Source organism: Colossoma macropomum, unplaced genomic scaffold (genome assembly GCF_904425465.1).
Source record: "Colossoma macropomum unplaced genomic scaffold, Colossoma_macropomum, whole genome shotgun sequence".
Classification (NCBI taxonomy): domain Eukaryota; kingdom Metazoa; phylum Chordata; class Actinopteri; order Characiformes; family Serrasalmidae; genus Colossoma; species Colossoma macropomum.
The window spans coordinates 34499908-34524720 of record NW_023494792.1 but is presented as its reverse complement, the minus strand read 5'-3'; the positions used below and the strand labels follow the sequence as shown (position 1 = coordinate 34524720).

Sequence of the window (24813 nt, the reverse complement as noted above, 5' to 3'; positions counted from 1 at the left end):
ATTCTGGCATTCCAAAGAGTCAGTAGCGGTCCAAAACAACTCGATCGTCACACGGCATCGCTGGAGTTAGATAACGTTAGGTGGCCAGAAGCTAGCTGCTAGTTATCTGTGAGTCTCCAAACACAAACACAGAGGAAAAGGTGAATCTGAACTTGAGGCTTCTCCACTGTCACATACACGTGTATGGATAGTTGAGTTTGGATGTGTTACAGTACTGTGCTGTATCAGTCCTGAAATGTCATTGTGCTACATTATGCTTGGAATCTATACTGATCCACTTTAAACAAGCAAAAAGATCTTACATGAAAAAGAAAAATAACATACAACAAATAATTTGTCTGGGCTCAGGAGATGTATAACCTGAAGCTTTTGGCTTCAAGCTTTTTCTCTATACATACACATTTTTGACATTAAGTCCATTAAGGTGTGGACTTGGAGGAGGACCACAGGGCTTAGGGTGCTTTTTAGGAAAGGTCCCCTCAGTAATCTTGCAACATGCTGTCAAGTTATTTGCTCCTACCCTATAAAGCCATATAAGGAAGAAGCGTTTGTCTTCAAAGATACAGTTGTATGCAAAAGATTGGGCACCTTGGACAAAATTACAAAATTTGTTGATTTATGAAAAGAAATCTCCATGTTGTTGTTCTTTTATTGAAAGGTTTCTCATTTTTTCTCTAAACATACCTTTGGTGATTTGGTGATCCAAATATTTATTTATTTTTTTTCATCAGACCACAACACTTTAATCCAAAATGCCTCTCGTTTATATAAGTGGTGTGTTGTAAACTTCAGACATTGACTTTTATAATGAGATCACAGTTGAGGTTTCCTTCTCATGGCCCTTTGATGTAGATGATGTTTGTCTAATGACACTGCACAGTGCATTACTAGTCCTGTGCCAGCCAAATCTTCCTGTAGGCCCTTGGCAGCGGTGTGGGGGTTTTGCTTTGCATGCTTGACCAGTCTACAAGTATTTTTTCAGAGGTTTTTCTTGGTCTTTCAAATCTTATCCTGTTTTAAACAGTTCCCTTTAACTTCCAATTACTAATGACGTCTTTTATTGTCTTCTCTTGCTTTGTGTCAATTATGTTTGGTTTCAGATCTGCAGTCATAAGCCTAACTGAGCCATGGCGCATTTTGCTTGAGTTTCTTTCTATATATTCAGCAAATAAATGCTAACTGTGCTTTAAAACTCATAGAAAGATGTTTTAGTTTAATAATTAGTTTGTTCCATGCAGATGTTGGGGCAACTTCTTTTGACTTTCTCACAAAATCATCAAACCATGCTATTTGACCAGGAGTGCATAAACATTGGCACACAACTGTAGACCTTCTTGTAAACATGCATTTCTATTGGTCTTTTGATTTTGTGCATGACCAATCAATGGACCAATAGCCCATAAATTTGTGTGACCATTCTTACAGGAACGCATAATTTTGAAAGCTGTGAGAGGAGCGAGTTACAACGGGCCTGTGATTGGCGAGGATAAAACAAAGTTTTCACAAACATTAACCTAATAAGAAATCAATCACGGATGTAGGTTCTTTGGTTTTTTAAATTAAAAGTGAGCCAAACATGAACTCTGAAGTTTAATGTCGATGATGTGCACCTACTCTCTGGGCTTTTGCTGAATTTGCGACAGCAGTGCTGCAGTGTGACCCAGGTTAGCGCAAAGAGCAGGCAGACACACCGAGTAGGGCACAGCTGCTCCACAGCTAAATGCAGATAACTCTCCTCTCTCTTTGCTGAGAACCCAGGAACTCATGAAGGACAAGGTCTGGACCCACTGTAGTCCAGACTGGAAGCTGTGGCAGGAGAAGATGCTTCTCTTTGTTGCAGGAGCTGGGAAAAGACCACATTGTTGAGAACAATTTAGCTGCTCTTGACTCGCATATGGAACATTTGGACCAAGTTGTATTTTTAACGTTAACACAGAAAAACATTAACACAGAATAATACATTGAATGTATACGGTACTGTGTTACAATACAATAAGGTGAAAGACAGTGAAAACGTTTTAGGCACGTAAGAACGTTACATTTAAAAAGCAAATTATCTGGCAGTAAGCATTTACAATAAATACCAATAACATTAAGCTAGTTAAATGAGTTAGCTGTAGCGCAATCAGTGTTTCATTGAATTAAATCAGGTGTGCTGGAGTTGGACTACAACAGAACTTTGTGATGGCTGAAGATATGGAGGATCTTCTACCCAGCTCACATCATCTCACTTATTTTGTTGAAAACCAGATTTTTTTTTTACCTTACTGAATTTCTTTTACTTGTATTCGATCTATTGTTGTGTGGAATGCAAAAATAAAAATGCACTTACTGCTGAGATAAAGTTTGCTTAGGTGTCTTAAGACTTTGACACAGTACTGTATATAGTGTCTAGTGAGCTGCCTTGCTCCTTACTATTTAAACATGCATCTGTAGGTAGCATTACCCAGCTAAAAAATGCATCCAGTTATGTCAGCAATCTAGGTTTTGGACACTGTTTTATGGAAAAAGATTGCAGATTTAACATAATTGCATTAAAATTAAATCAGAGAAATGATTTTCCATGATACAAAATAAGAAGAATCAGAGATATTTTTTGTGAAATGCAAAGTAAAAAGTGATTACAGTACCTTTGCAAATCCACATGGAAACGCACTGAAGCCAACAGAATATTAACGGGATATTCCCTTATTATGTAAACAAGAAAATAACAAAACAGGTATATAATTCCTGTCTGTACCTTTCACAGAATGGTTAAGGAGGGGAGGTATGGAGTATCCACTTTTATGGTGTGTATGCTGCCCTCTGGAGGCAAAAGAAATGTAACAAAAGCTGGACACCGCTGCATCCTACCAGTCTTCTCAGGCTGCTGTAATTCACAGATTGCCCTTCACCAAAAATGGGATTCCTAAACATGTTCATTTATGCTAATCTGTCCTACTAAAGTAACCAATAACATACGGTCATAAGCAAAAATTTGAACACCCATGTCAAATGACATGTTTTGTTGATTTTCTAAGTGAATCCTCTACACCGAACAAACTTAAATATGTATTTTCTGCATATTTTTACTGCACAATTTCAATTTATTTATTTTTTTTTAGGTTTAACAAACTGGGAACAAATAAAACATAATATGAAATGTGCCATTACTTTTGCACAGACCAAATTTTGTTGTATTTTTCACCAATATATTAAATTCAGCAAATAAACAGTAATTGTGTTTTAAAATGTGCAGAAGTCTGTTCTCTGTAGAGGACATGGTCACTTATTTTTGCTTGACCAGGGATGTTGAAGCTTTTGCATGAGACTGTATATGGTGGGTGTTGCCAATGAGTGTCACTACAGGGTAGGTGTATCTAGTAAATGGGCTAATTAGTGTAAAGTAAAAATCGCCTTTGCACAAAATGAGGTGTATCTCTGTATGCTGGGGTGGTTTTGCACATTCACAAAAAGTAAATGCAGCTGAAATTCATTTTAATTGGAGTGTAGTCATTGTGTTCCTCTGCTTATCTAAGTATAACTTACCTAAATTATTTGGCTCACTGACCAAATCAACTGAAACCAATAAGTCGGAAAACAACTTACTTGACGGATCGAATATTTGCTGCTTTGACCTTTCAGATGGCTTGAAAGTGCACTGATTCTTTTGTCCCACAGAAGCGTAAACATGTACAGCTCAACAGCAGGGCAACAGCTCTCAGCATGGCAATACCTTTTCCCCTTTTGATCTCTTTAGCTCAGATTATGACTGAAAATACCACAGTAAAGGACAGGAAAGAGGAGAGAAGGGAGAGAGAGAGTGAGAGGAGAGTGTGAAAGACCAGCTCACCCCCTGGAGAAGAACACAGTTCTGGTGTGTTCCTCAAGCTAGCAACGTCTCTCTCTCTCGCTCCGATACCTGGATGAGTCAGATACAGAGGGACAAACACTTACCAAACACAGGTACACACTCTGGAAATGACAGCAGCAGAAACACAACTCACTTACCACACACTGCAGAGGGGGAGATCTGATCAACAAAGACAGAATGTGCTTAGGAGAAATTCAAAAGATCCAGAGAGATCGATTTGAAGCAGGAAAGGAAAATTGATCAGCAGTTTTTGTCCAGCAGGTGAGAAGCAGTGCAACTGAGCAACTCTCATAAAATCAGCATTAGTGGCATTTAAGGGGATTGTATATAATATGGAGGGATGCACTGATACCACTTTCTCCCTAATGATACAGATACCTGGGGCTGGTTGCACCAGCTGCAGGCTGGCTGTAACGTTTTTACCAAATTAGGTTAATGCATAACTAAATCAAATCGGGTTGCACCACACGATGACTACACTTAATGAAGAACTTAGTAGTTATTCAACATTTACACTTCCCCCTAAGCAGGTGTAAGTGTTGGAGAAACCAACAGAAACCACACAGAAAGCACCAAAAAGCCAGAAACTACTTTTTTGGTTGACTAAGCTAAAACACTAAAAACTATATGCTGTGATTTTATTTACAGCTCTAACCATCACCCTGGTTTTAACTCCAAACATAATAAGCTAATATCAATTATAACAATATGTTAATAAGCCAGTAACGGCTCCAGTTCAGTTCGACACTAAACATCTAAACTGAGGCTGCCAAATAAACAGACAATGGGCCTCATTTGCCAACTGTTCTTTTGAAGACACTACTTCTTTAAACCCACTTACACAGTATTTATGAAGACTGATATTCACCAATGTTTTCTTATTTAGGATTTGTTCTTAGTTGTGAACAATTCTGCAGTTTAGGAACACATCCTGAATCTGATGTAGACTTTGACCCAATCCCATTTCTTATTTTTAACCCTACCCCTTGTTTTTGAGTGTCTTTTTGCCCTGTGCAGTTGGACTACAAGCGGTAGTGGTTGAAATCTTCCCCTATGAAATGGGACCCTCAAATAAAGAAGAACATTACTTCATCAACAGGCTACTAGCGCTGCTCTGTAGGCGACCCTGCCAGTCTGCAGTGATAGCAGAAAAGGGTAAAGTTCAGCAACCTCACTGCTGGGCTTTAGTTACATTTAGGGAATCATATGCTTTCAAAGAGTGGTAAGGGCGAGGGGTGAAATGGAATTGGGCCTTTTTCTTAGGATCTTTATCATGAACACATTTAAGAAAAAACTTAAAAGATATTTGTGAATAAAGCCCAACATTCTCTTCTATTTTTTATTTTTTTCCCATGGAAAAAGTAAGTGCATTTAGCATTTCCATGGCAGCGGCTTGAAAGATTGGTTCTAAAAGTTATCACGTTAAAGCAACATGCTCTTTAGTCGGTGGGTTACTAGTTAAGACCGATACTGATCCTAACTCTATCTAACCTAACTCCTCAATACGTGCCTGCTATTTTTATAATTCCTCTTTTTAAATATTGTATTTTGGTAAAATCAGTGTTCTGTGTCACAAATAAAACATACTTAGCTTGAATAAATGGGACTTACTGGTTGGATAACTTCACTTTGGATTCAGAGTTATGCTCTTTGGCAGGGTTTATCTTCAAACGCTCCATTAAATTTGATGCACTGGAATCCTCGCTGCTCGTGCCACCCCTCCAAATACTGGCATTACAGATTTTGCAATGTCCATTTAATACTAAACCTTAAGTGTCTCAAGAAGTTTAGTTAAACGCCATCTACTGGCATGCATGCAAGCATCACTCAGTGGCACATAAGCAGGTCAGAAACTGTTTTATGGTATCATAATCCTCCACCGCCTGACAGTATTGGGGTATCAGTGCAACACTAATAACGTGCACATGAAATGCACTGAGCCAAAATCAGAATCACCTACCAGATCATTGTGTGTCCATTGCCTGCTACCATTAGCATCTGCTGCTTCACAGAAAGCTAGTATAACTGTATCTGTCCTTTTATGACTGGATCTTCAATTGGTTTTTATTAACTAATATCCATAAAAAAAACATCTGAAATGTTAGGTCAGGTATCCCCCCCCCTTTCTTTTTGGCACGCTTTCTCCTCCAATGGACAAAAACTTTTCAGAAAGTCCTCTGAAAGGCTTGTTGAGCAAACGAGGAACAAGATTGGTTATTTTGCGAGTCAGATTCAGAGCACTGTTCCTAGAAATAATGAATTTAATTCTGCAGTTCACATTAGAAAATGTTTAAAGTTCTGTGACGCCCAAAAGCTAAAAATAAAGCTACATATGGTGATAAGCATGATGTACAAATAGACCATCTGCGTTTCAGTCTGGAGAAACTTCTTGTGGATCCAAGATTTTAAGATCATCACAGCAGCTGATTTGTAATTGGGTGCAAAATAAGTGCCCAAGTTATTTAAACTTGGTGTCGTATCATTTGGACCTTATTACTTTCAACTCTTGGATTTTGGACAAAAATTATTTAGTAAATTGTAAATGACAAAACAGTTTTACCCAGCTAGTTTTTACAGTGTGAGAGAAAAATAAAGATATGCTATCTAACTTTTGAATTCTGCTCAAAATTAATTCTGCAGATTGCAGTTTCATAACACTGAATGCTCCTTTAATTAACTGCTTATGAAGAGTTTAGATAAAAATGTACGTTTCGGTACGCTATGTAGCGCCAACATTACTTCATACTGCATGCAGTGAGAGAGAAAAAACAGTTTCTCTCCAACTTTGGGAACATTTAACAGGAATTTGTCAAAATGGTAAAATTATTCAGCATAAGAAATTTTATTCTAAACCATCTTTGAAGTCAATTTTACTTAAAACAGCTTGAGATTAAGTAATGAAACAACAAAATGTTTGATCACAAACACTGAATTTCAAGTTACTTGACCAATTTTTGTTGCTCGGATGAGTTTTTATTGAAACGGAACAAACAAAAAAAATAAAAGTTATAAATACAAACATCAGAGAACAAACTGTCATGGCTCTTAAGGTGAGCCAAACCAAGTCCTAACGAGCAAATTTCAAAAAGGAAAGAAAAAAAAAAAAAACGTTTGAAGTTGTTATATCAGTTTTTAAAAAACACAATTGAACTACTTCTAGAAATGCTAAACATACACTTTTAATGGTACTTCCAGCTACAAAACTTTTTTTTCCTTCCAGTGGATTCTTTTCTCCACTTCTGAAAAAAGAAAAAAAATGAAAATGAAGCTAAAGCTGACAGCCATTATTTACAAGCAAGTCCCTATGCCACTAGCAGAAATCACAGAGAGAAAGAGAGAGCAAGCGAGGAGAGGGAAGAGAAAGTAGGAAGGTAGGGTAGTCCAGTAATGGGTGGGTGGGTTGAATGTTTGGACATGAGCTTTCTGCAAGACAAATTTCATGATTTTTTAAATGTTCTCTCAGACCTTTTTTTTTGCTTGTATTCTTTTTCTTTTTTAATTACGTTTTAGAAGTCAAAAGTCCTTGTTTCTTTAAAATGTTCATTGCTGGCTTTAAAACAAAGAACAAATGGAAGGGATAAAAGTGGAGTACGATTTAAGACAAAATGTCCCACTCAGGCATGTGTGTAAGCAAACCAATCAGGGGCAGGAGGAGGATCGGATACATTCTTGTCTTCAGCCAAAACGTACTTTCAGCCAATCGGGATTTGTGATGCCAATTCTGGGGCGTGTCCTTTTTGTGTCACTGACATATTCTATAGAGGGAGATGGAGAATAGAAGTCAATAAAACACTGCTGGCCAATCAATGTCTTTTTTTCACAGGAAGTGGGAGGGTGAGTGTTCTGTTGTGATGTCATTTTCTTACTGTTGCCAAATACCTTGTTGTTGTTTGTGTCGTCTACTTCCACTGCTGGCCATAGGAATCCTGGGAGAACTCCAGAGTGTCGTTGCTGTAACCGTAGTTACCAGAGTAGTCGCCACCCTGCTGTAACGGCTGCTGGGCGATAGGCTGTGACCCCCAGTTCTGCTGGTTGGTCGTCTGGCGCCGCTTCGAATCTGGCTGGTTGAACACGTCGGCCTTCCTCTTCCCACCAACGTTTCCGCCGCGGTTTCCCCTGGCTCCTCTAGTGCCACGCCCCCTTGGTGGCTGGAAGGGTCCGCCACGCCCCCCTCCACGCCCTCCTCGCCCAGCTCCCATGGGAGCTCCTCCCCTTGGTGCGTAACCACCCCTTCCACGGGCCGGAGGAACCCCACGAGCTCTAGGAGGGGGCGGAGCACCGCGGCTACCACGACTGCCGCGCCCCCTCATAGAATACATGTCATCGTAACCGTAGTAGGGGTCATCATAGCCGCCACGGTAATCGTGATAATCATAGCCGTAGTAGTCATCATAGTATTCTTCATAACCATAGTAATCAGGAGGGTAAGCATAGCCACCCCTGCCACCACGGCCCCGACCACGCCCTGGGGGCGGCATGCGGGGAGGAGGGTAGTAATAATAGTCGTCATACCTGCATAGGTGGAAGAAAAGATGGAGAAAAGGAGATGAGAGAATTTTATGAGAATTTGAGATCCTGCTGGCTATCGGCAGAGAAAGTTGAGGGGCATGCACTGAGCAAATTTATGATGCTTGCCCTTGTGTTTCTTCTAGTCATCCAATATGAAGTGCACAAAGTCTTACCCTGCGTTTCTGCTGGTCTGCCTGGCAGCTTGACGTTCTTTCCTCTTCTTGTCTGGAGGCTTGGCCAGGACGATCTCAATCTCCTCTCCCCCCAGCTCCTTCCCATTCATCTCCTCCATAGCCTAACAGAAACACATACAATAAAATGAATAAAGTCACAACTAAAGTAGCGTAAACAACATACCAAGTGAGGATAATTAAATGTTCCAATAGTTCATTTGCTTTTCTTTATACCTTAACAGCAGCATCTCGCTCCTCAAAGTGCACAAAGGCATAGTCTTTCAGCTTCTTCACACGCTCCAGCTTCCCAAACTGTGAGAAAGTCTTCTCCAACAACTCCTCTGTGACAGGAGTGGCTAGTTTACGAACAAACAACACCTTGACCTGTGAGAGACACAGTTTGAAACAATACCTTTTAATAAATCTTGATACCAATCAATTCACTCATTTATCCAGCAATCCCAAACCTATTTGAAATCCTAATTCTTCACTTCCGAAAGTAGATCTGATTCTCACAGACAAAAAAAATAGTTGTAACGTAAATGCACTGTTCTTGCACAGACAAAACAGAGTTACATTTAAGGAAGTTATCAACTCAGAGTGCATCAAATCCTTGAAATAGTCAATGAAAGCTCAAGATTATAGGAAACACTGGGAAAAAAAAAAAATGATGATTGGACAGATTTGATCATTTCAACCACAACAACGCACCTTTGCCATGACTTCAGGATCAGGCTCAGCAACTGGATCCGCCCATTCCACAGTAACAGGATTCCCCCACACCTTCACTTTGCCACTCATGAGCCGCCGGCGGGCCTGAGCTGCTGACTTGTGGTCCTCGTATTCCAGGAAGCAGAATCCCCGGTTCTTCTTCTTATCGTCTGCCTGCGTGTAGAGAATCACTTCCTGCAGACCCTCTGAAGGAGTGCATCCAAACGCACAAGAAAACAGACACGCACACACACAAAGATTAAACCAAAACAGCTTTACACCTCTATGGCTGTATCTGAGGCCAAAATAGAACACATAAATGTGTTCAAAATAAGTGCAGACCACTTTTTAAAAAAAGAATATGGCGTGTGGTGTCTGGGTTCTGACCTGTCACTTTGCCAAAGTCCTCTAGGATGCTCTCCCTGGTCTTGTTCTTTGGAATTGAGCCGACAAACAGGCGGTTGTTGGCCACAGAGATGCAGACGCCCAAATACTTCCCTGGCCTGATCTCATAATTATCACACTGATAGAAAGAGAACAAAAAAAGGTTTTACCAACAACCAAGCACGAGGAAATCTATGAAATCAACCAAATAAAGTTTTAGACTGCATCAAAAAAAACACTGGAAGTTGTTACTGTGAACAAGATACAGGCTGAACTCCCCTTTAGAGAGGGGCTCGATTTTAGAACAATGTTACACTTGGTCGTTTACTTTGGGTGCATGATTTTGATGCAAAAGCTAAGATAACTCTTTGGTGAAGTGATTCTTTATAGATTTTGGATGTCATGCTAATACAGAACAGCACTTTAAGTATGGTTAGTAAGGCACTAACTGCATTGCACACTCACCAGTTTGACAGCTTCCTGTGCTGCTTCTTTGCTGCAGAAAGTAATGAATGCGTAGCCACGGTTCTGCCCAGACAGTGGGTCCATCATTAACCTCAGGTCCCATATTGGCCCAGCCTTCTCAAAGAGTGGAACCAACTCATCTTCATACAAATCCCGAGGAATCTTTCCTACAAACACCTACAGATACACAAAGTAAGTTTAGAAATTTTATGATGATGGCCCTGACTGCTGTGCCAGTGGCACTCAAACATCTGAAGAAGTTCTGAATCTATTAAGATCTTTGCACTGTTTGCAAGACAGCAAGTTTCACCAAGATGTGAGCTTTTCATGGATCTTAACCAAATCACACACTTTTTTTTCCCTCGAATTTAATTTGCTTGTAATCAAAAGTGAATAGTGAATCAGACTGTGAGAACAGGTTACCTCTGTTCCAATGCCAGGCTGTGTGCCAGAGAACACCTCCTCTGGGGGTGGGCCGCCATATTTCCTCTGGCCTGTGGTGACATCCAGGGTATAGCCTGTCCTCTCCAGCAGCGCCTAAAGGTGCATTGAGGTGATGTGATCAGTGTGAGAAAACACACAGGGCAGTTCAACAAAGTTCATGCCCATATAAAACTATAAACATTTCCCATGTTTCACCTTTATCTTTGTCTCATCGGGACCTTTTGTGGATTCCTGTATTTTGCTGCCTTGCTTTTCTCTCTGTCTGTATGTCTTCATGACACCACACAGGAAAGCACTCTTATTCTGCAAGACAACAACCAAACATTTAACATACATTTTCAGGCTGCTGACAAAACTATGCTTCAGGAATTCTAATATGACTACATGAATACATCTACATGACTAAAACAAAAGATAATCCGCTCCGAGTGAAGGAGAGTTTAATATTCATTTAGAACAAGGATGAAAGCTATTTAGTCGAGACGATAAAATGTAGGAGGATTCACCTGAACATGGGACAAGTCACTTTCTTTAAACTGCTGCAGTACAGACAGCGCTCCTTCTTCATTAAACTCCCGCAGAGCATCGATTGCCCTCTCGTCTAGGTCAGCATAGGCCACCAAACCTGCAGCACACAAACACATACACTCATGTTAAACCAGGAGGATTTCAAGAGATTAGGCCTGCAAAACAAAAAACTAACTACCATAAAAATTATGTTTGCAGATGTATATGTCAAATATCTGCAGGACAGATACAACCAAACCACCAAATAGCTTAATCATTTTGGACTCTAGAAGACTTTGACCAGTTTGGAGAATCAAAACAATGATGTACTGTATAACTTGGAAAGCATGTTAAGAGATCAAGAGTCTTTCCTTCCGCTCATCAATAATATAAACGCAAATAAACATTTTTTACACTTCTTAAACCTTACCAGTCTGAAAGATGTTGTCCAAGCTTTCTGCTACTTTTTGGGGCAGGCCAGCATCAATGAGGGTCTGGTAGTTCTCAGAGTGTGCAGCCGAGACATCCATGGGTTCTTCTTCCTCCTTGGCTGGAGCAGAGCTGCCATTCACCTCAGCAGCCATTGTTCTGAGAAAGAGACAAGACAACATGAGCTAAATGGTTATACCTATACAAATACAGTAGAAAAGCCACACTTCGTCCAGTCTTTATCGATTCTACAATGCATCACTAAAGTTCCCAACTCCTAAACAAGAAAACGTTTAATATGCTTTGAGTCAAAATAGCATTAAGGTTATGCCGATAACCAAAACACTACACGTTTAAAAAAAACAAAAAGACGCGATTCAACTTTATTCATCCCAGAAGAAACTCTTGTGCCAAAGGCTGCTCAGAAAAACAGATATATGAATAATACACATAACACCAGTGCCTAACAGAATAACTATAAAAAAATAAGATAAATTTAGAAAAAATAAGTTCAAACAGAAAACCAGAAAATCAATATTGCACATGGTACTGAAAGTCATATTGGCAATAATACTGAAAAGCAATAAAAAATAATTACACATGATCTTGAGAGGTAACATTGCAACAATGTTGAAAAAACTGCACATAGGGCTGGGCAATATGACGATATTTTATCATGACAAGCTTTTCTATGCATATTGTGGATATTGTCAGTACTTAAAGAACACCATGTTTCATTACAAAGTGAACAGAACTAGGTATGTTTTATTGGACTTGGAGCACTTTAGTTTGCACAATATTGAATATGAATCACTGTAGTTGTAGTTATTATTATTAATATTATCATTATTATTTTAAGCATCTCTACAGGTTCTGTTTTGTCTGTTTCAACTTACTGAATCTCAAAAAAAGGAAAAAAGCATGATGCGTATCGTGCATCGTGAAAATGACAAAGTATCGTGATACAGTATTTTTGCCATATCGCCCACCCTTAGATTTGCAGATGATATCGATACTATTATCCATCATCATTCGCAAACATAACTAGACGGGTGCAACATAAAAAGAGCCGTAACCATCCCAAGTTATGACCTGCTTTTGTTCATTGTTAGAATGAAGCCAGCGGTCTTGAGGCACCGATGAATAAAGAAAGAAAGCGAGCGTTAATGAAACACCCCACACCCGCAACACCTTCCAAACGGATCCCAAACACAAAGGCAGCGCCGCCGGGATCAACCGAGCGCTCCCACTACGGCTAACTTGGCTGGCTGATATCAAAGACAGTGTGGGTGAGTTAGCCATGCTAACCTAGCCCAACACACCGCGGCAGCAGCAGCGGCGTTCCGCCCCCCTCGCGTGTACGAGGCTAAAGTCGCCAGCTTCTTGTGCAAAACTGACCCGTTCCATCTTAAATTGTGCGGCAGTTACGTTCTGGTGCCAGGGGCGCAAGAATGCAACTGCTGCACCATTTAAGGTGGAACGGGAAAATCCGAACAAGAAGCTGGCGACTCCAGCCTCGTCTCGCGTGTCGAGGTTACAGCAGCGCCAGACACAGCCGGCAAAACCCACCCAAAATACCCCCGCCAAACGGCTTAGCCCGGCTTTATCCAGCCCTAAAGACCCCCAGAGCGCCACTGTGTTAAAAGCGTACACTTACGACACAGCAGCGACGGAGTTTAACTAATTTTCCCCCAAATATCGCAGCGAGACGGAGCGCTGCGCTGCTAAGCTAAAGCTAAAGCTAGCAAAAGTGGCTAGTGTTAGCTTTAGCCGAGGCCTACGTGAGCCGTCGGGCCGGAATTCAAAACGTGCCGCCCGCCAAAAAGAATAAACGGGGGAGATCGGTTAAACCGAGCCTCACCGAGTCGTTAAATCCCCGTTTGTTTCCTCTTCGCGCGGTGGACTCTCTCCTCCAGGCGGGCAGGCAGGCAGGCCGCGGCTCCGACTCCGACTCTCTGCGCAGAAAGCAACGGTTACAATAATGGAACTAGAATGTTGGTGCGGATTCTGTCCACGAGACAGACGCGCGCGCGCTCACATCCACTCACACACGCACAAACAGACACAGACACACACACACGCAGCGACGCCACTTCCTCGCGCGCCGGCGAACCTGATTGCGTCAGAGGGAGCGTCAGCGAATAATAACAACAGGACTCTCTATTATGTGTCTCGGTGTCCGGTGATCGTTATTGTTTTGTTTTATTTAATTCTATTTGTGTGTTAAGTTTTTATCTTACTGTGTTTCACGTCGTGTTATTTAGGTTATTTTGCTGCTGTTGCTTTACCCATTCAGTGTAGTAGTCATGCCTGTTGTAGTGATGTGTGTTGTGAAAGTGTTATGAATAATTGCATCACCTTTACCTTAATGTCATGTATATACACATAAAAATATATATATATACATAAATAGACAGACTCTTATGTCCTTGAGTGCCATCAATATGACATGATTTTTTTAATTTTTTTTAGTTTTATTTATTTATTTATTCTGTTTATTTATTTTAGTTTATTTCACTCTGTGTATGTGCTGTTTTAGATTATTTTGCTGCTGTTAATTTACTCAGTAGTGATGTGTGTTGTAGGGATGTGTTGAAATTATTATAAATACTTGCATTAATACAAAAATAAATAAATAAAATTAAATAAAATTAAATTAAATTTTAAAAAAAGGAATTGACACCACTGACCTTCTTTCCAACTTGACACTGAAGCTGTTATCCTGAAACCAATACCAATTCTTTAAAGGGCAGTTCCACCGAATTTTATGCGTTTACACATCACGTGGTTGTGATGTGAACAAAGTCATTTTGAGTGGTTTTGATAGGACAAAGAAGTTGCAATGTCCACAAATATGCAATTTTATTTACCTTCCAAAATGACAAGCACACATAGGCATGTCTTCTGGGTGTTTTTATGTCACAATGATGATGGTGAAACAAATAAGTTTTCTTAGGGTACTGTTTTGCATGTACTATTTACACAAATGTTAGCAGCCAATATTGCTGTTTTGTATTATTGACATTAAAGTTAACAGTGTACTATAATAATAGAATTGAAGACTACATTTATTGGCTAGTTTGTAGAAATATATTATTGTCTAAAAAATCCAACGATTGTGGAGCAGTAATGCAGTCCCAGCTAAGTTAAAAGATTACACCAGTCATTTTCCTACTTAAGTCTTGAAGTAATGTGAAAATAATGGCAATACTATTCTCTAGCATGGCAATGCTGCATTAGTGGTATATCAGAGTTTGTAAAGGCAACTGTGCGATGCCCCATGGAGGCCCACTAAAAAAGCCATTCATTCATTTTCTTGATTTAAATGGTGTACACCCCCGCCCTGAATAAAATTTGTTTTTATTGCCTAAAGTAAGTGAACTGAAAGATAAGGTTATTTCTCTTTACTATGTTAATGTATTTTATGTATGTTTTAAAGGGACTCACTACAAACGAGACCTAGGTGTCAGTGGACTAACCTGCCCCTGTATGAATAAAAAGAAATATCACAAATTTGACACATCTTTTGAAAAATATAAGGAAATATATTTATTTTTCATTTGGGTTGGAATGAGGAAATTTTAGCGTTCACACAACAAATGTCATATGTATCTCTGACCACTTCTGAAGGTAGTTTGAGTGATCAGGTCACAATGTGTCTGACACATTGGGCTCCATTCACACCTGTAGTCAGTGCTGTTCACCTAAGACCTAATGTCATGTTAATGCCAGGTGTGAACAGGGCCTGGCCAATCCAATCACCATTAAACAACAATGCAGCCAAGAATGGTCCATTCAAATGTGCTAAAAACCTTTCAAACAGAAAAAAACATCTGCATAACCTGCGTCTGGAGATTTCAGTTTCCCAAATGTTCTGTGTGTTGTCTTCTTTCGAGCCAATAATATATTGTTTTTTTTATTTTGAATAAAACATTGAAGTATATATTTTCTGTGATCTAGTGTGTTTGTCTTGTATTTGAATAGATAGATAGATAGATAGATAGATAGATAGATAGATAGATAGGTATCACCCTTAAAAAAGGTGAATTAACATCATAACAATAGAAGAACGCTTTTTGGCGCTACACTATATGGACAAAAGTATTGGGACACCTATACATTACACCTACAGGAAAGTTTATGACATCCCATTCTAAATCCATAGGCATTCATGTGGAGTTGGTCCCCCTTTGCGGCTCTAACAGCTTCTACTCTTCTGGGAAGCTTTCTACAAGATTTTGCAGTGTGTCTGTGGGAATTTTTGCCCATTTATCCAGAAGAGCATTTGTGAGGTCAGACACTGATGTTGAATGAGAGGGTCTGGCTCTCAATCTCCGTTCTAGTTCATCCCAAAGGTGTTTGATGGGGTTGAGGTCAGGGTTCTGTGCAGGCCAGTCAAGTTCTTCCACACCAAACTCACACAGTCATGCCTTTATGGACCTTGCTTTGTGCACTGGGGCTCAGTCATGCTGGAGCAGAAAAGGAGCTGGGCCTTCCCCGAACTATTTCCACAAAGTTAGAAACATACAATTGTCCAAAATGTCTTGGTCTGCTGAAGCATTAAGATTTCCCTTCACTGGAACTAAGGGTTCTAGGCCAACCCCTGAAAAACACCCCCATAGCATTATCCCCCCTCCACCAAACTTTACAGCTGGCACAGTGCAGTCAAGCAGCTAATGTTCTCCTGACATTCACCAAACCCAGACTCGTCTGTCAGACTGCCAGACAGAGAAGCGTGATTAGTCACTCCACAGAATATGTTTTATGCGTTACACCACCCCCACCTTGACGCTTGGCATTGTGTATTTTCATCTTAGGCTTGTGTGTAGCTGCTCGGCCATGAAAATCCATTCTGTGAAGCTCCTACCGCACATTTCTTTTACTGATGTTGCTTCCAGAGGCAATTTGGAACACATTAGTGAGTGATTCAAGAGGATAGACGCTGTGCGCTTCAGCACTCGACAGTCCCACACTGTGAGTTCGCATGGTCTAGCACTTGTGGCTGAGCTGTTGTTGCTCCTAGACACTTCCATTTCACAATGATAGCACTTACAGTTGACCGGGGCAGATCTAGCAGGACAGAAATTTCACAAACTGACTTGTGGCAGAGGTGCCATCTTAAGACAGTGCCATGTTTAAAGTCACTGAGCTCTCCAGTCCGACCTATTCTACTGCCAGTGTTTGTCTATCGAGACTGCATTACTGTGCTTAATGTTATCCACCTGTTAGCAATGAGTGTGGCTGAAACAGCTGAACTCAATAATTAGAAGGGGTGTCCCAATACTTTTGTCCATACAGTGTATATAGCATAATTTTCACAAACTACAGCGATGATTAAGAGTTAAGCGCGTTACAGCGCTTGTGAGGTGCAGCCGAGGCAACACTGAAGTTCATCAGACCGTCATTCATGAAGGCTTAATGTCGACTGCAGTTATCGTTCACTGGCTCATTGGGAAAAAACGGACACCTCACAATGTGGAACAAACACATCCAACTCGAGCCGTCAGCAAAACAGAATCACGTCCAGAAACAATGTCCATTCACAAGAGAAGCCTCAGGCAGAGCGGCTCCGTGCGGTCAGACTCACGGAGCACTAAAGCAGAAATGACGCACACCGGACCAAGACCTCGTGGCGCAACGGTAGCGCGTCTGACTCCAGATCAGAAGGTTGCGTGTTCAAATCACGTCGGGGTCAAATCTTTCTTTCTACTCGCTCAGACAGTCCGATCAGGATATAAACAAAACACTAGATCGCCACTCGCCGGACCTCAACGAGCTTAAAGTAGATCACGGTGTAGAATACTAACCACGTCTTTCTGAAAATGGAGATCGACAAGCAAACACTTGCAATGTACAAACTGTTGGTAGATTTTGGGAGAATCTAATGGTCACAGTCCATTCTGGAATATCCACATTCACACTGTTCTAGAATGTCCTCTCCCCTTTTACACTGTTCTGGAATATCCTTTCCATATCCACACTGTTCTAGAATATCCTTTCCATATCCACACTGTTCTAGAATGTTATGTCCTCAAGTACACCGTTCTAGAATGTCCTCTCTTCATTCACATTGTTCTAGAATGCCCTCTTATCATCCACACTGTTCTGGAATGTCCTCTCTTCTTTCACATTGTTCTAGAATGTCCTATCATCCACACTGTTCTAGAATGTCCTCTTTCCTCTCACAGTGTTCTGGAATGTCCTCTCCTCATCCACACTGTTCTAGAATGTCACCTCTCCTTTCACACTGCTCTAGAAAACCCTCTTCTCATTCATATGGTTCTAGAATGCCCTCATTTATACTGTTCAAGAATTTCCTTTCCTCATTCACACTGTTCTAGAATGTCCTCTCCCATCTCACAGTGTTCTGGAATGTCCTCTCGTCATCCACACTGTTCTAGAATGTCAGTTCTCCTTTCACACTGTTCTAGAATGTCCTCTTATCATCCACACCGTTCAAGAATTTCCTTTCCTCATTCGCACTGCTCTAGAATACCCTCTTCTCATTCACGTGGTTCTAGAATGCCCTCATTCATACTATTTGAGAATTTCCTTTCCTCTTCCAGTCTGTTCTAGAATGTCCTCTCCCCTCTCACAGTGTTCTAGAATGTCCTGTTATCATCCACACTGTTCTAGAATACCCTCTTCTCATTCACACTGTTCTAGAATGTCGTCTCCTCATCCACACTGTTTGAGAAAGTCATCTCCTCATTCACACTGTTCTAGAATGTTCTCTATCATTTGCTCTGGACTATTTGGCCATTCTTTTTCTGAAGGTTCTAAAGACAACTGTGAATTTAAGAATGTTGTTGTTTGTAGCAGTAAGTTTGGTCGCAGTGCTCTGTGGCCTCATTGTACTGCCACTCTAATCGTAAATTGAGCAGTAGACCCTCAATTTAAAGCGAATTCCACCTTTTTTCAACACTTCTGGATAATTAAATTGTTAAGACATAAACAAAGTCATTCAGAGTGGTTTGGTGCGAAATGCTCTAAAGAAACTAACAGAGTTTACAGAATTGTTCACAGTGGTGGTGATAGGAACCAGACGTCTAAAGAGTTTAATGTCTGTGAAAGTTCTTTCACTGGAAGTTAAGGCACAAAATGGTTATTAATACACTGTCTGGTGCATGAGAGAACATTTTGGCCTTAAATGTATTTTTTTTTTTAAAGCATTCATGGCACAGGGGTTCTAGAATGGAATTATACGGTAAAATAGTCCAGACTTTGAATTTCAAATTTATCACTGTTTTTCCATCATCAACCTTACATAAAAACTCAGAAGACCACTGGTGGTTTTGGATAGTAAATACAATGACGATATTTGTGTTGGAGACATTGTGACCCCTGGTTCCTTTCACCATCACGGTAAAGAAATCAGAGATGATAATTTCCTCTACAATGAACCATAATTTTAAGAGCTTTTATAATATGTTTTTGTTTTTTTTTTTCTAGGCCAGCTAACACTAACAAACCTCTTAAGTCATGTTGTAATTATGTAGTTGCTGTGATAACTGTATTATGAACTCTGCCTAAGCTGGTTTTCTCTTTAGGGAACATGAACTGCATTTTCACTACTGTGGTACGCAAAAATGTTTCAAACTCAATGTGGTGAGTTCATTTTCTCCTGAACATCACAGGACATGACGCAGACTACTGAACGACGCCAAAAAAAAAGGGGTCTCAATTTTTTTGCACATTTTAGTTTCCTGCTCCAAAATGGCTTTGAATAAAAACCCTTTACATTACTTACATTCAAAGTATAAAATGTTTTTGCCCTCTCCTGTAAAGTCACCATTTTGGAGATACTTATTTTTGTTTGGACAGTGACGATATGACTGTCCAAAGTTCTTACAATGTCCCTCTCAGGTCATTTAGTGATTCTTGAAAACCGGGAAAACAAAACATTTTTGATTGGTTAAAAAAAAAAATAAAAATGAAAGAATGTAATTTATAAAGTAGTAATAGTGTCAACTTGGGGTAGTTTAGCATTATATACCTAGGATGATTTCTAATTAACAACTATATTTTAAATATTTTAGATTTTGCATGCACTTAAAAATAAGTGACCTTGGGTGGCTTAAAATTAAGAATAAAAATATTTTAAGATCACATTTTTTTCTCATACCAGTCCTGCCTGATACAGGCCTGCTGCACCACGTACAGATAACACTGTGACATTAAACTGACCTACAAAACCTCACAACAGTCAGCTCAATTGGAGGTACTGCAGAGGAATGTGGGTTACTTTACCACTAACACTGAGCGCCCTTAGAATCACTTAAAGTCCTGCGGTTGCCCCTAAACTTAGCGAAGAATACTCGATGATGATACCTGATGTCATTCAGTTAACATCAATGTGAAGACCCTGCCTTAATCGAATCAAGTCTTTCAAAGAAAGCTCAGTAGTGAAACTTTCACTGAATTCAAAACAGACGCAGCTCAATGATCAACACTGATTAAAAGTGAAAAGTTGCATTGTGCACTAGGTGTGATATCAGCATTCAGCTTTTGAAACCACATTTGAAAACAACTGAGCAGTTTACATCGCCTCTCTAAGAAGGTGAGAAAGCCTATTTTAGTAATGACAACCATCAGTCAGAGACAATCACATTCCGAAATGTGTGTCAAAAATGTACACACACACAAAATGAAGCAAGGATGCAATGATAAACTGTCAATGTCTGATATTTTTCAAGTATCTATCTGCCAATATTGACACAAAAACATTTATGAAATAAAGTTGTGACCAGATCTAGAATCTAACATTCATTTCTGTTCGGTTACAAATGTAGTATGTCTGCCATTACTGATATAATTCAGATATTATCAAGCATCCCTAATAGTGACTCTGTCGTTCCCACGCCTTATTGTAAATAAAGCTTCTGTTAGTTATGAGGCCATTTACAGAGAGCATTGTACAGTAAATGCCGCACAAAAAAAGCATAAATGAAAAAATAACACAAAGACTAATTCAAGCTAAAAGGGAACTCCACTGATTCCCCTTTAACTCCAAGCTTATTCTGTTCACAAAGGATAGCATGCAAGGACATGCTGTAATGTAATGCTAAAACGTTATGGACACACCCAGACACAAATACCTGAGCTCCCTCTCTCCCTGAAAAAGTTACTTGTACACTGCAAATGTTGGGGCTCATTAGTTCTAAAAGTACTGACAACTATTCTATACCAACATAAATATATCATGCCAATTTATCACAATAACAATACTGACTTATTGCTCACCTCTAATAGCACCACAATTAAAAGTCAAGACACAGGAAGTCTTCAACCACTTTGAAAAACTCCTACGATCTTTATTAATGACTCTGTCTAACACAAGAGATTACAGTGTGGAAAGCTGCTTCTGGGAACAGGCATGGAGTGAGTTTTGGCAGAAACAGAGGGAGACACTTGAGGCTCGCGGTGGAAACGGCTCAGTCGTCATGGTTGAGTTTTCTGATTTTTCCCTTGTGGCGGTCGATCTCACGCTGAAGGCGCTCAATCTCTTTCTTATGATGCTCGATCTCTTCCTTGTGGTGCTGCTTCAGAGCGGCCAACTGCTCCTTCTCCTTCTGCCTGCAGGGTCACAATCAGAAACATTAGAGACGTCAAGGAATTTCTTTTGGTGCAGGTGTCAACATAACTTTCAATAGAAAAACAGAGGAAAGTGTCAGTGGAGACAGTAACCCTTTACTCCATATTTCATCCAGAAGAGCTGTAGCTACTGCAAAAGAGAGACTTTTGTGAGTTCAATCCACAGTGATGCCACAGTTGTTTGTGGTTGGAGGTCCAATAACTGGCCTCACTCTCTCTGGGTGGGCAGGGTGGTCCTCCCTCTCTCCACATCACTCAGGGTGATGCTAGACATAGTGGGCTGAGGTTAGAGAATTGGCAGTTAGTGTTCTCCTCCAGGCGTGTTGAGCCGTCCAAAGATGTTGCATTAGCAGAACTTTGAGAAGATCTGGTTTTCATGACTTTTCATATCAACAGTACTCAAACAGAATGAGAAAAGCAGCAAGCCACAAATTTCATGGGTTTACAATGATTGTTGTTAGGTATAATGTAACCAGTGGCAAAATAAAAATTATCTATTAATAAAAATACTGCCAATAGACAAGTCTCCCACCAAGCTATGTAAAAATATGTTATGGTTGACAAGCAACATAGTTAAGCATTATTCCATGATCAGAAGGATGTTTTTGGATAAACAGGATTTCATCAAAAGTTAATACAGAAATGGCTACTGGGTATTTTAGGACCACTTTTAATGTGGATCAGCCAGACTTCAGAACTGGAACTTTCTTTTATAATTATTCACATAAAAACAGGCATTTTATAGAGCAAAGAACACTATTTACAAACAGTGTGGCAAAGGTATCTCAAACAGAACAAATAACATCAGCAGTGACTATCATTATAGTCCAAGGACCTGACTTTTAGTTTAAAGTAAAACTGGTCTATGGTTTAACATGTTTCAGGTGATTTCACTATTACTATTCAATGTTTTTGTGTTCCAGAGACATTATTACTTTTTGGGCAGACCAAAGATCCAAAGTCCTGCTGTACTTTTCTTAGCTTACTGATTCTTCCTTCTTAACATAAAACTCTTTGCTTCTGAGACTTTAAAGCATCCTTTCTTACTGTCCAGATCTATGTATGCATGCTCAGTTGATCCTGTAAGAAATCAAGAAATCAAGTAAGCACCCAGTGACAAAGAATAACACCATCTTTCCTGGCTGAGGTAACGTTGCATGGAGCGCAGTAAACGCCCTAGAAGGAATCGATGTTGACAAAAGGCCAGTCTTGCAGTAAAAATGTCCAGTACACATACAGAGGTGAGTAGTGTGGAGACATTCTACACTCCATGTTACAGACACCTAAGCTCAGTGTAATTTAATAGCTCCAGGCCTGCAGATCCTCATCAGACCTCAGGTGTCTCTTAAAACTAGCTTGTATCACAGTAATCAAGAGAAATATTACTCACTTGAAGTACCGCTCTTCTTCAGCGGCCTCTTTCTTCCCAAAAGCCCCTCCTGCTTCTCTTATGGACCCTCCTCCTCCACCGCCTTTGCCAGCACCTTTCCCCAACTCTCCAAGCTAGAGAGAGAAGATAGAGCGAGAGATAAATGGAGAGAGAGAGAGAGAGAGAGAGAGAAGAGAGAGAGAGAGAGAGAATAAAGAACAGGGTTGGGTGAGAAAAAAAAAAAAAACATACCATCAAGATTTTATTTTATCAAAGTTTTTCTGCAGTTTGATGAGTCAAAACAGACAAAAACGTGACACCACAAGTAAAAACACAGTGAGTACAAAGGATTTATTTAACATTCATACTGCACCACAACTAATTAATCAGGCCAATTACGCTTTCAATGAAACATGAAGTCAGTCAGCAATCTTTAGGTTCTGATCCTAAATCCACGATATGCTCAGAGTGTGTGTGGGGTGTTGACCTTCAATCCATGTAACACATCTTTAATGTACAGATGTACAGAGAGGCCATGAAGTAGGTATAATATTCTGAATTGTTATTTTGGGATAACAAGTTATTTATCTTTGTATTATGATATATATATATATATATATATATATTATATATATATATATATATATATATATATATATATATATACACACACACATATACATACACACACATATACATACACACACACACACATACATACATACATACACACATATATATACACACACATACATACACACACATACATACACATACATATATACACATACACACACCTGTTGCTCTTTACATTGTGTGACTCTGCAGTGCACTAGGCACTTTGACCTTGATATTACAAAAAGCTGGTTATAGTTATGAAATGCTGCTCTATGGAGCCTCAGCTAACGAACCTTCTCCAATTAAAGGATTTAGACTGATTAATTACTGATGGCAAACAGAACCTGCCCAGCCCACTCGCTCCCAGCTGAACTTTAGCCTAGCTGAGCTGACAAGCAGACCAACCGACTAGTAGCCATGCTGCGACGAAGCCTTAGTCAGCTTCTTAATCGAATATTCCCGTTCCACCTTAAATGGCGCAGCAGTAACAGTCTGAGGCCCGAGGCGCCAGAACGGAACTGCCGCACCATTTAAGGTGGAACGGGAATTTTCGAATGAGATGCTGACTTCACCCTCGTCACGCTGCACTCTCTCTTTTCTCCTCCACGGGAATGAAAAGCGAGATTTCGCTGCACGGTGAAGAACACAGCCCTGGGGTAAAGGAGCACAGGCAGCACAGCACAGGAGAAACGAGCCTCTACGCTGAACGCAGCAGGACAACAAGGCCCAGTTAGGCAAACCCAAGAGCAGCAACCATTAACGTTACAGCAGAGCTGCGTCAGAAGCGAGCAAACTACAGAACAGAGCACTGAATGGAAGGAAAAGGCCAGAAATATCAGTGCAGTACCTGATCAGAGCTCATGCGGATTTGGGTCATATAATATCCCCGTAAACTACTCCTGAGCAGCCGGGCCATCGCTACCTCTCAGCTCCAAACCCCACTGGTGAGCTACTGCTGTGTCCTTGTGTAATGATATGCTGCACACGGAAATAGTCAACACTGGAGACCCACTGTGAGTTGTGCTACTGCCCCCTGGCGTCCTGGAGGCAGAATAAGCGTTTCCTAACCCATGTGAATCAAACTGTGCAACAGTCGAGTGTTTCTCAAGCCTGGTCCTGGAGGCCCACTGCTCTGCACTTTTTAATGCTCTTCCTGCCTTAACACAGACACTTTAACTCAATAATGGGCTGCCAATGAGCTGAAAAGCTGGATCAGGTGTGTCGGGAGCAGGGAAAACCTTAAGTTTTAATATGACACACTGCAATGGTCTTAGGCCAGTGGTCACCAACCCTAGTCCTGGAGGTCTGCCTTCCTGCAGAATCTAGTTCTGACCCCGATCTGCCACACCTGCTCCAGCTAATCCCCTTCTACAGTCCCTGATTGGCTGGATCAGGTGCATTGATGTAGGTCTGGGGAGGGGGCAGCATGTTAGATGCAGGATAGAACTAAGCTGTACAGGAAACTTGCTCTCCAGGAGAGGGTTGGTGACCATTGCCTTATGCAACCATACACTAGAACAGGCGTGTCAAACTGGGGACCTTTCAGGCCACACTGCTGTGGAGATTAGTGTTTAACCTCATCTAACGCTCTGAATTCAGTTCATGAAGGTACTATGAAGGTTGCTAATTAGCTGATGAGCTGACTCAGGTGTGTTTAATAAGGCAGGGTGCTGAAGTCTGCAGTGTTTTGGCCCATGAGGACTGGAGCCTGACACATGTGCACTAGGATACATTGAAAAGACCAGAGTCTGACACCG

At 40.5% G+C, this 24813-nt stretch overlaps 2 protein-coding genes, 1 long non-coding RNA gene and 1 other non-coding gene across 5 annotated transcripts; 1 reads left to right on the top strand and 3 right to left on the bottom strand.

The window, feature by feature from the left end:
* Positions 1-701: 701 nt before the first annotated feature.
* LOC118811357 lies at positions 702-4763 on the bottom strand. The gene is made up of 2 exons (XR_005007475.1): positions 3833-4763; positions 702-1843 (listed from the first exon to the last, which is right to left on the bottom strand). It is a non-coding gene; the product is annotated as an uncharacterized LOC118811357 (long non-coding RNA).
* Positions 4764-7104: 2341 nt separating this feature from the next.
* Positions 7105-13566, bottom strand: LOC118812180 (heterogeneous nuclear ribonucleoprotein R). Of its 2 annotated transcripts, none has more exons than XM_036576961.1 (11): positions 11477-11630; positions 11046-11164; positions 10735-10842; positions 10519-10632; positions 10096-10272; positions 9634-9769; positions 9247-9452; positions 8770-8919; positions 8536-8657; positions 7733-8365; positions 7105-7608 (listed from the first exon to the last, which is right to left on the bottom strand). In XM_036576961.1, the coding sequence occupies exons 1-10, from the start codon at positions 11628-11630 to the stop codon at positions 7753-7755; spliced, it is 1899 nt and encodes a 632-aa protein (XP_036432854.1). In that variant the 3' UTR covers positions 7105-7608; positions 7733-7752. The 2 variants fall into 2 exon arrangements, with proteins under 2 accessions (XP_036432854.1, XP_036432853.1); XM_036576960.1 differs by lacking the exon at positions 7105-7608 and adding an exon at positions 13337-13566 and having other exon boundaries at positions 7753-8365; positions 11477-11634.
* Positions 13567-17098: 3532 nt separating this feature from the next.
* Positions 17099-17170, top strand: trnaw-cca. The gene has a single exon. It is a non-coding gene; the product is annotated as a tRNA-Trp (tRNA).
* Positions 17171-20757: 3587 nt separating this feature from the next.
* atp5if1a (ATP synthase inhibitory factor subunit 1a) lies at positions 20758-24054 on the bottom strand. The gene is made up of 3 exons (XM_036576959.1): positions 23904-24054; positions 22460-22572; positions 20758-21051 (listed from the first exon to the last, which is right to left on the bottom strand). Exons 1-3 carry the CDS (start codon positions 23970-23972, stop codon positions 20910-20912), a joined length of 324 nt encoding a protein of 107 aa, XP_036432852.1. The 5' UTR covers positions 23973-24054; the 3' UTR covers positions 20758-20909.
* Positions 24055-24813: the final 759 nt, after the last annotated feature.

What these genes read in the sequence shown, in the direction of transcription:
- LOC118812180 (XM_036576960.1), bottom strand. Translation starts at nt 11,630, where the DNA reads ATGGCTGCTGAGGTGAATGGCAGCTCTGCTCCAGCCAAGGAGGAAGAA. An exon ending in AGCCTGGCATTGGAACAGAG is followed by an intron (nt 10,273 to 10,518) that starts GTAACCTGTTCT and finishes GTGTATCTGTAG; the next exon opens with GTGTTTGTAGGAAAGATTCC. An exon ending in ATCCTGAAGTCATGGCAAAG is followed by an intron (nt 8,920 to 9,246) that starts GTGCGTTGTTGT and finishes TGTCTCTCACAG; the next exon opens with GTCAAGGTGTTGTTTGTTCG.
- atp5if1a (XM_036576959.1), bottom strand. Translation starts at nt 23,972, where the DNA reads ATGGCCCGGCTGCTCAGGAGTAGTTTACGGGGATATTATATGACCCAA. An exon ending in TCCGCATGAGCTCTGATCAG is followed by an intron (nt 22,573 to 23,903) that starts GTACTGCACTGA and finishes TTCTCTCTCTAG; the next exon opens with CTTGGAGAGTTGGGGAAAGG. An exon ending in GAAGAAGAGCGGTACTTCAA is followed by an intron (nt 21,052 to 22,459) that starts GTGAGTAATATT and finishes GTGACCCTGCAG; the next exon opens with GCAGAAGGAGAAGGAGCAGT.